The following is a 10821-nucleotide window of genomic DNA, read 5'->3' as shown; positions in this document are numbered from 1 at the left end:
GTTTGGTGCTCCTGGGCTGCCTTGTGACGATGCCATGGCTGCACATAGAGCTCCTTTTTTGCCTTGCGTGGAAAGGATCTGCGTTTCCAGATAGGAGCATCACGGGCATTTTGCTCACGTTTGCATCCGTTTGCATCCTGCATCAGCTCATACACTCCTGACAGTGCCCAGCCTCCAGGCACATGCACTGATTAGGTGCAGGTAGCACATCCTGAAGGCAAATCCAAGAGCCCGGTGGAAATGGGATGCCTGCCCCTACCTCCACAGCCCTTCAGTCCCAGTGTGCATGCATCCCCATTCACAAAACGCACGCGTGCCGTGGCTCTCGGGACACACTGAGACGAGTGCAGCCCTCTGCCAGGGCTCAGCACCCTGCTGCACCCAACGCTGCTCACACGCACACCAGGCTCCTGCAAAGCCCCCTCATGCTCTGTGATGGGGCCCAGCCTCAGCGGCTTGTCTGGGATCTTGGGTCACAGAAAGTGAAAAGCAATGGGCAGAGGTGGAGGGCAATGCCTAGTAGCCCTGGGCACCCCCACAAGATCTAGATGGCACATGTACCTGGGCTGGGATGACACCAGGGACTGGAGAGCCTGTGCTGTGGGTTGTGCCTGGGCCTGGGTTGTGCTGAAAGTCTGCGGCATTCAGTCCCTGCATTAAGACGTCACGCTGGGACTGGATAGCACACAGCTCTGCAAGGCCAAAGCTGGCTTCTGCCTTCCCAGAGGTTAATTCCAGAGGTTGGGACTGAGGTGGTGGCGGTGTGGATGGTGTGAGATGTCGCTGTCTGCCTGCCACAGGGCCACCGTGTCCTCCCCACGGCCCCGCATCAGGGCCCTGAGCCGTGCTGCGATACCGCTGATGACAGGATCTCTCCAGTACTGTCTGCAGACGGAGAGCTTCCCAGGCAGCCAGTGCAAAAAAAAACCTGGAGGGACCTCATGCCCCAGGCCGTTCCCAGGTCCTGGTGATGAGTGCTGCAGACATACCCCTGCAGGCACGATCCCGGGCGACTGAATGGGGAATTGTTGCAACCGTGTGCTGTGAGCTGGGCAGGTACAGCCCGGCAGGGAGCCCCTCTCGCTCCAGCACGGAGGAGGCTGCTGGCAGCCCTGGGCTCTGTCATCACGGGATGCCCCACATGCATCTGCAGGGACCACGCTGGGCTCCAGGGTGGGATGAGTTTAGCCCAGGGGGAAGAAGATGGGTAGATGGAGGGCTTGTGACCACACCGAGTCCTCCCTGAAGCCCTTAAGCAAGTCCAGAGACATGGGGAGAGATTTTGTTCAAGAGATGGGTCAGGCCTGGGCCGACACTTGAGAGGGAAGTCCATCCTCCCTCACGTGCCTTTTCCTGAGCTCCTGCAGGCAGGGGATGGCTGCTATCACACAGTGCTCTACCTGGCCACGAGCACGCTGAAGAGTGAATAACACCTCAGGTGGCATAGGTGGGGGTCAGCACCCGTGGTCATCGCGGGCAGGTGTTGGCCATCACCCAGCACTCAGGTGGGGAAGCAGTCATGGCAGCTCTAGGGGATTTGCTGACAGATGCTGAGTGTTAAATGCTGGGCAGGGTACTCACCTGTCTTGGCAGCTCCAAATGGGAAGGATGCAGAGACTTCTTCTGCAGGGTAGCAGGGAGGATGCTCAGTGCTTGAGGTGGCCCAGACCCCCATGCAGGGCCCCTTTACCCACAGCCTGGCCTGGCCCACCTTGGTGAGAGAGTTGTGGGGGTCTGTGTCCTCCCAGGATCTGCTTTTGAAGAGGACGACCCTGTCTCATGTGGCTAATTGGCTGTAATCAGGCTGGGTGCTGTCAGCCCTGGCTGTGCTGTCCCCTGCTCCCACTGCCCCAGCTCAGGGATGAGCAGGGGTCCCCGGCCCAGGACAATGTGGCCTGAAAGGCACCAAGGCAGGGATTCTGCCCGTCTCCCTGGCCCAAAAATGTGAGAGGAACGCTTGCCAGGTGGTCTCATCCTCCAGGTGCACCAGGACTGAAGGGCAACCCCATCTCCCTCTGCATCTGACTATAACCGAGCACACGCACCCCGTTTTGCCAGCCGGGGGGGAGAAACCTCAGAGCTTCTCCTCTCTGTCCCCACGGCCTGGGAGAGGAGGCTGGAGCCACCATCCTCCAGGCTGGGCCAGGACAGGGAGCAGCTGCAGCGCTGGGCCACGGCGCAGGCAGACGGTTCGGCTCTCACAGCAGCTGGACAGCAGCAGCACAGAGGGACGGGGAGCAGGAGCAGCACAGGGGCTGCTCAGCAGCAGCAGGGCATCACGAGGGAGGGAGGAAAAGAGGATGGCCGGCAGCCGGAGCCTGCAGTCGGGATGCTCCGGCTGGGTACAGCGTGTGCGTGTGGAGCGGGAAGGGGGGCTCGCTGCAGAGCCCACCCACCCCATTGGCTTGCGAGCAGTGACAGGCAGGCTGCGCCCTCCCCGCCGAGCCGCTCGCCTGTGTGGATGCGAGCAATGTGCGCAAAGTGCCTTTGCATGAGCCGCCGTGTGCTCTAGCTCCGGGCGCTCGCTCGCAAAAGGTGCCAGGACAACCCCAGCAGCCCCATCCCGCAGCCGGTGGCCCTACCGGACCATGGCATGGGCACAGGGGGATCTGACGTCCTCGCTCTCCATCATCGTCGCCTTGGCTGCCTGCCTGTCTGCCACCACCAGCGAAGGTAGGGAGCGGGGTGGCCTTGGCGCGACGGGGCAGCGTTGGGAGGGACACCGAGGATCGATCCGGCTGGGGTGCTCGGATGTGTCGTCATGGGCTTTGCTGGCAGGAGAAGCTCACTTTGCTGGTGTTAGTTCTCCCTGCTCTCAGGGGAGCAGAGCTCCGGGCTCCTGCCTGCCTGAGTTTGCTAATCCCAGAGCTTTTGCACAGAGGCTAAACTTCGAAGCCTGGACAAGAGGACTTGATCTCTGCAGCAGCACCTGCCCGCTCTGCCTGTCCTCCCCTGGAAGGGCTCTGCTGCAACGCGCGGGGGTGGCTGTGCAGGGGACCAGGCCACAGGAACCAGCTCAGCCATGGTCACCTCCATGGAGGCAGCTTGGCTGGCGGAGCGGTGCAGCTACGGCACCGTGAGCGGGTGGGCAAGGCAGGGCCGTACGGAGGGTGCGGGAGCTGGGAGGGCACTCGGGTGGGGAACTGTCCTAAGGGAAAGGGCTGTAAACTTCTCAAGTGGGAAGCAGGGAGGCAAGGATCCTCTCCCAGCATCTGTGTCAGCACTGACAGGCCCGCGCCCAGCTCCCGGCCGTGCTCGGGGCCAGCCCGTGCTGGTTGTTCAGCCCTGCTCCTGGGCCCCCTCAGCTCTGGCAGCGCTGCTCCCGTGGCCTGTCATCCCTTCGCTTGTCTCCTTCCGTGCTGGCAGCGGTATGACTGCTTCCCGGGGCTGCTGATCTTCATCACCCGGAGATCTGCTGTTCCCACTCCCGAGCGTGTCCTTGGCACCGGCAGCAGCATCCTTCCTCCCTTCTGCTACGCCTGAGAGCCAGGGCCAGCATGGCGCAGCCCTCCGCAGCGAGCCCCTACCCGCGATGGTGGCGGCATCCCTCCCTCCTGCCCCCTGCGGCCCTGCCGTCCCCCCGGCACGCCGAGGCCCACGGGCTGCCTCGTGCCCTTTGTGGCACCCGGCAGGGCTGTGCTCCTGCTCCTGCTGCCATCTCCCCACGCGCATTCCTACCTCCCCTCCCACCCATCTTGCCTTCCTTACCTGTACTGCTTGTTTCTAGCTATCTGCTGGTCCCAACCCCATTTTCTGCCAGCTGCCCGCTTCCCGGCACTCCTGCTCCTTTCCTGCCCTTGTGCGGTCTGCACGGGGCTCTCACGGCTGGGGATAGCTTTGTGGGGGTAGGAGGGGATCCCGGCTCCCCTGAGCCCCTACTCCACACCACGGCAGCTGCCCCGTGCCCCCGGCCAGGGCTGACGGCGGTGCAGGACGCTCCTGCTGGGCTGGATCCTGTGCTCCCTCAGCCTCCTGGCACTGGCACGAGGAGCTGCGGTGCTCCAAGGGGAGCAGCAGCCAGCCTGAGCTCAGCCAGCCCCAGGCATGGGCAGAATACAGCAGGCCAATGGCTTCTTGTTTTCCTCCGTTCCTTCGGTGGTGAAGGGAGCAGAGAGAGGAGCTGGAAATTCGGCTCTCTGTAGGATGCAGTAGCCAGGAGGCAGGTATGCAGAGGAGAAGAGCAAGTTGCCAGCATCCTTCTGGTGTCATGGTCAACCTCCTGGGCTGTTCTGGCTGGCCCTGCTCTTGCTCCTGTCCCTGTGCCTGCCCCAAAACAGAATAGCAGAATAGCAGAGCGCAGGCCTGTGCTGGGGCTGCATGGGTCAGCTCGGCCCGCGGCTGTGCTCTGAGAGGGGACGGTGCCTCCTCTAACACCCACGGGCTGCCCCTCCTGCCTGTAAGGGAGACCACGGGCTGCTGGCGTGGGTCTTACAGCACCTACAGGGGCAGCTGGGCCCCGGGCTGCTGTCTGTGCGGCCCTGGCTGGGAAAGACCTGGGCTTTCCACAAGACATTTGGAAAGGAAAGTTAGTCTCTAGCCTTGAGAAGAGGAAGGGGGATGCGTGGGGCATGGGGTGAGCCCGGCGATGTGGAAGATGCAGCAGGATGGTGTCAGGACGAGGCGTGGGGCCCGGCAGAAAGCCAGTGGTGCTCCCTCCACCGCCCCAAGGATGCCCGAGCCTCTGCAGCCCCGTGGCGGCGTGGTACATTTTGGCATCCGCTGGGCTCGGCCATAGGGGCAGAGAAGAGCCGGGGACGTGGCCTCAGGATCCCCAGCACCCTGCGGATGGGTGGACAAAGGCACCAGCACCAGGGCCACCGCCGGGCTGGCACGGGGCTGGCACTGGGGATGCCGGAGGTCACAGCACGGCCCCGAGGCTGCCCCCCGTTTTTTGCTGGACTTCGCTGCCCAGCTCCGCAGCACGTCGTGCTGCCCTGGGCACGGATGTGCTGGCTTCAATGCCTGCTGCGGCCGCGGTGGGCAGGGGCTGCTTCCTCCTGTGCACCCCTGGCCGTGCCACCCCAGCACACCCAGTGCTCGTGTGCAAGCTGCAGGGTGCAAAATTTTACAGCTGCAAAGGGAAGCCCGGCATGTGCTGCGCTCTGCGTGCGCGTGTTGGGAGGCAATTGGTACGTCAAGATGTGCGCTAACTTAAAGAAATTACTTTGATTTTCTTTCCCTTCCAAGAGTTCCTAATGCCCTTCTCTTTCCTGAAAGATTTTTTTTTTTTCCAAAAAGTTTTGAGCTTATATTTGTCATTTTTTTTTTTTTTTTGCAGTGGGTACCCTGGAAATGGGAGCTGGCATTAAAAGGGGATCGCCATTCTGTTGGAAATCCCCACGTTTTGGTGCGGCAGCCATTGCAAAATGCATTGAAAGCCAAAACTCAGATATTTCCTAGAGAGGGGAAAATCCGCAGGATATGGAATATTTTCACTGGGAGCATTGAAAAAAAAAAGTGTTTAAAATTGTTAAATCGCATCGGAGCACAGAGATTAAAAAAAAAAAGTTCTTTTCAATATTATGGAAATAGTGCGATAGACTAAAATATTGGCAGTATATACAGTGAGTTGCATAGGCACAAATATTCACATGGGTATTTTATATGACATCCTGAACTGAAGTTAAATAATAAAATATGAAATATCTTTGCAGTATTGAAACAAAATCAAATCAGCAGAATTTACCGCATTTTGGGCTCGGCGCGTGTGTGACAAGAGGGTATTTTCTGCTGGAAAATGGCACTTTGCATCCTGCTGCGGGGCTGGGGTCTGCTCCAAGCTGCTGTGCCTGGCTTGGCCTGGCTCGGCTCGGCTCGGCTCTCCCTCCGCGATGTGCCGACCCTCCTTCCCCTCACAGCTGGTGCAGGCACTGCAGAGGAGATGCTGCAGCACCCGGCGGGGGGACCTGCAGGCATCGCTCCTGGATTTTTGGAGCACTGAGGCAGATGAGAAGCAAGGGGAAAGGGGTAGATGGGGAGGAAAGGGAGGGAACAGCATCACCTCTGAAATGGCTGAGGTACCTGAAATGTGGCCTTTGGGCAGGGCAAGAAAAAAAGGGGGACAATTAGAAAAAAAAAAAAAAAAAAAGTGGGATTTGGGGTTTGTGAAAATAGCCAAAGAGGCCGTGCTTAACTGAGAACATTACCGGCGGTGGTGGAGCAGGTGAGAGGGGACACCTCGCTGCTGCAAGGTCTGGGGCAGCGGAGGGAGATGTGCAGGGGAAGGTGCCGAGACACCGACACGGGGATGTCCGTCTTTTCACCAGGCCACGGGGCTGGTGCTGGAGTGTTTTTGTTCCTCCCCACAACAGGGATGGGATGCGCGAGAGCACCGGGGTCCTCGGGAAAACCCAGCGCCTTCCCTCGCTGCCGACGCAGGGGCTGGCGCGCAGCACAGAGCGGGGCTGGTGCCAATCTCCCCTGCTAATCTCTCGATTGTAATCTCATTAATTGCCCCTCTGCTCAAACAGAAAAAGAGGTAAAACTCATCCGCGCATTTATTCAACGCTACTTTGCTAGCCCGGCAGCAGCAATGCCGGAGCTGGGGCTGTGGGCTCAGCACCGCTCTCAAAGGCAGAGGAAATGGCTTTTTTTGGTGGTGGAAAGACTTTCTCCGTCGTGAGAGCAAACAAAAGGGTTTTGGTACAGGAACTTTCGGTGGTGGAGGCTATGGAGAAGCACTGGTTTGAATTGGGGAATTGATTTCAGTTACGTTTAGAAATAATAATATCTTCGGGTGTGTGATTTTTTGTTTGCTCACAAAACACTGGTACGAAGCAAATACTTGCACGAGTGTAGGTGGGTTCGTGGGGAATATGTTTCTGGTCTCACCTTCATTTATGTTCTTCTCATAATAATAGCTTATCAAACTTCTGGAAACCAAATCCCTAAATTTTCAGGAAAATAATGCAATGCACACAGAACGCATCTACTTTGTGAGCTTTTTTTTCCCCATCCTAGAATTCTTGTTTCCTGAATTTCTGGGGGTTTATTTACAGTGAAAAATAAATGGGAGCCCATTTTGGCAAAGGCGGAAATAGATCTGATGAATCCAAATGTAAGGGCAACAGAAAAGCTGATTGATTACTTGGAGGGACAAAGGAGCTTTCTATTTTGTTTTGTTTTATTTTATTTTATTTTATTTTGTTTTACTTTATTTGATTTTGTTTTATTTTATTTTATGTTTTATTTTATTTTTGATTACTGAAAAAGTATTAGAAAATGAGATTTTACCTAAAAGGAAAAAAAAATCAAAACAAACAAACAAAAAAAAGAATGCCCGGAGCCCCTCAGTCAGGGAAGAGGGAGACCTGCTGCGACTGGTGTGTGCTGGGCACACAGGGCTCCTGGTTTTATCCCGACACCTCTGCTCTTTGTTAGGTCGGGTTCTCTGTTTCACATGTCCCTGCTCGCCTCCACTTGCCTCGCTGGCAGCTTTCAGCGCTCCCTTTATCTCCAGAGCAAATCCATTCATATGATAGCTCTATTCATACCCTGACAGTTTTTGATAGTCCGTGCTCCTAACCCGGGCTGTGAGCATGACCAGCGCTCAAAACTGCTCTTCTGCCCCCGAGAAAAAATTAACCCCTTCAGCCCTGGTTGTTCGAAAGTGAGCGGCGGGATCGCGCAGGTGTGTTTCCTTCAAAACACAAACAAACAAAAATCCCATGTACTGCTTACGTCGATGTGTGGTACTCGAGGTCATAAATAACCACCTAAAGGACGTAATCCCTTATGGGCCAGGTACGGTCACACCAATAAAGCCTAATGAATTGTGTTTGGCCCAGGAAGGTGTCTGACATTTATCTAAAGACATCAGCGAAGGCAGAACCATTGCTTCCCTTAATAATTTGTTCCAATGGCTTATCAGCCTCCACGTTAAAAAATTGGGCCCCGTTTTTCCCTAATACAAATTTGTCTGGCTTCACCTTCTAGCTATTTATTCTTGTTAGGATTTTCCTGTGAGATTAAAAAGCCCGTTGCAGCCCGTGCTTTCTCCTTGAAAGCACACGGTGTAACCAGGGTGCCTCGCACCCCTCGTTGCAACAAGCCAAGGAGATCGGGCTCTGCAAGTTCCTCTCTCGGAGGTTTTTCCCTCCAGTATTAGGGTTTTGCCTGTATTCTCTGCTGCAAATCTAGACTCTCACGTTTAAAATACTGGGCGTCTTAACAGTGTCCACCTTGTGCTGCGCAGGCAGCAATTGCTGGACATAGGCAACCACAAATTTCAAGCCTGGTGATTAATTCACCTCTATAATGAAGCCTGATAGTGATGTCTTTCCTCAGATGTGGTATCTGTTGCGTTCCGAAATTTTCCTCTACGATTTTTAGACTCTCACAATATTTCATGGCGGGTGGCATGAGATATACAGACCGTCCGCTCAAACATTTTTAGTATTCTTATTTTTGTCCTTGAAAATGGTTAAATTTAGAAAGGTATTTTTAAAAGAGCAAAGTAATTGCCATCAAAGAAGTTAACTTGCTTAAATAAACTCATCAGTTTACAAACAGCTAAGCGTGGTTTAGGGTAGCCAAGGGGTGTGAAAGTAAATTTCCTCAGAGAAATTAGAGAAAAGCATCTGACAGCCTGAAATACTGCCATCTGAAAACTGTTCAAATAATTCAGGTAAGTGAGCACGTTTGCAAAAATTCACATTTTCTTAGTGAATCCTCCAGGGAAGATAAACCTCACATCTTTGTCAGAACTGCTGGGATGTAGGAGTCAGCGGGACGAGCAGGGTGTCTGCCTCAGGGTGCTGCGGGATTTGTTCCGCCGATGGACTCAGGCTGAGTGTGCGGGGCCAAGTCCACCTGACTAAGGGCATTCCCATTTACTTCTTATTTTCCCTTTATTTATTTATTTATTTATTATATATTTTTCAAAGTGCTGGAGCAGGGTTCTGGAGAGGCTGTGGCCAAAAAACTCCATCCGGGAGACTTTGAATGCTTGACTGGACAAGACCCCGAGAAACCTGATCTGACTTTCAATGTGGCTCTGTCTGTCAGAGGGGGGTGTAACACAGACCCCCACAGGGCTGAAAATCAAAACCTACAGCCCTTCCGCTGTTCTGTGATTTCCAGTTCGAAATCGCCCAGTTTCAAAAGCCCGGCCTTCCTGCCGAAAGGAGGGAGCAGGCAGTGTGTAAGGTCGGTCACTGGGCAGCATGAGAAGCGGCTGCGTGACGCTGCGGGAGCCCCCGTTTGGGGTAAGAAACGGGGACAGCGCAAAATCCCAAACAGGCAGGAGATGGCTTATGGTGTACAGACAGAGTGCTGAGCTGCTCTGGGACAAGGAGCTGTTTTGTCGTACCCAGCACGGGTGAGAGAAGAGAAGGGCCAGTCAGGGCTGATGTGGGGACCTCAAAGGATCCAGTGGCACAACCCCCCCTGGAAAAGCTCCTGTTTCCGTGAGCACCGCACAGATTTTGATTACAGCAGGCTGAAAAGGTGTATAATTTTTGTATAATTTTTAAAGGTGCTCACGATACTTTATTACTGGTGGCTTGAGATACACAGCCTGTCCCTGAACTGCTATCTCAGACTGCAGCCAGGTGAAAAGCCAGTGCAGATACGTCACCCGTTCTTCTAGCTCCTGGATTTCGGGACGCCGGTCAGGCCGGGATGCAAGATGCTGTCTTTGGGGGCCGTTGGGTTTTTTTTGGGAGGGAGAGCTCCGTGGGTGTGACTATAGGGCAAGGTCTTTTGGTTTACCAGGCGGTGGGGTGCCCAGTGGGGCTGGACGGATTGATTTAGCAGCGTGCAGGGTGCGGGCTTCCTTCTGCCGGCCAGGGGCTGCGCTCTCTGCTGTGCACTGAGCTGGGGACACTGCGGTGGAGGCGGCTCGCAGGAATCCCCCATGGCTAAGTCCAGATCTGGGGACATGGGGCTTGCAGAGCTGTCCCCGGCTTGTCTGCAGAGGATGCTGTGGGGACCCTCGAGCCGCAGCCGCTCTCCCAGCGCCTGCCCTCTCCCAGCCTTGCCATGGTCCGGCTCCTTCCCCTTGCTCACGTCGGGTGTTTCCATGGAGTCCTTTGCCTCCCTGACCTTTCTCACCCCCATCCCCAGAGCCTTCCCACTTCCTCCTCAGTCTTCTGCCCTGAATTACAACAAGTCCAGCCGCCCCTCAGGCCTGCAGCAGCTCCTTCCCCACCGGCACAGCTCCTGGGAGCGGGGAGGCACAAGCAGACGTGTGCCCCCCGCCTTGCGCTGAGCCTCGGTGCTGGATCTGCCCCCCTGCAGCCCTTCCTCGGGCCCCACACCAGCCTGCATTTTCTAACATTTTCTAACATTTCTGGGTTATTTCTGCCCGGCTCTGGCTGTGCACCGTGTACGCTGCTGCTGCACGGTGTGTGCCGTGAGGCTGGGACGCACGCTGCTGCCGGAGCGCCAGCGGTGCTTTAATTTGGGTTGCCTAAGCCAGCATGCCCAATTAGCCCCGGTGTCCCACTGCACACAAGCACCAGGAGTCTCAAGCCGAGTAAGAAACACGATCATTTTATGTCTATATTTTCTCACCTATATTTCTGAGAGAGAACTTTTTTGTTGTTGTTGTTTTTTGGCGTTTGATGTTTCTTCTTTTTTTTTCTTTCTGGGAAAAAAAAAAAACTGCCCTTGAATTTCAAGATTTTTAGCCTTGGAAATACTTTATTTTTAGTGTTTTATTTCAATTCTTTTATTTTTTCTTTTTTATATTATTTCACAACATCTCAGTCCTACCACAGGTTATGCTCTTGCACTGTACATTATCTTACGTGATATCACGCAGGGTCTGGAAGGATCAGGTTGATCATTTTATTTTTAAAACCTGAACTGTGGCTTTTT

General features: G+C 55.0%; 1 protein-coding gene across 1 annotated transcript in view; it reads left to right on the top strand.

Annotated features, from left to right (window-relative positions):
• Nucleotides 1–1456: 1456 nt before the first annotated feature.
• Nucleotides 1457–10821, top strand: part of EPHA8 (EPH receptor A8) — a 49950-nt gene continuing 40585 nt past the window's right edge. The window contains exon 1 of the mRNA XM_080564244.1: nt 1457–2673. Coding sequence (XP_080420370.1) covers nt 2589–2673 — 85 coding nt within the window. The 5' untranslated portion in view covers nt 1457–2588. The remainder of the gene's footprint in view (nt 2674–10821) is intronic.

Source organism: Anser brachyrhynchus (assembly GCF_964034855.1).
Source record: "Anser brachyrhynchus genome assembly, chromosome: 21".
NCBI lineage: Eukaryota > Metazoa > Chordata > Aves > Anseriformes > Anatidae > Anser > Anser brachyrhynchus.
The sequence above is the reverse complement of the archived record's forward strand: the minus strand, read 5'-3'. Positions and strand labels throughout refer to the sequence as shown.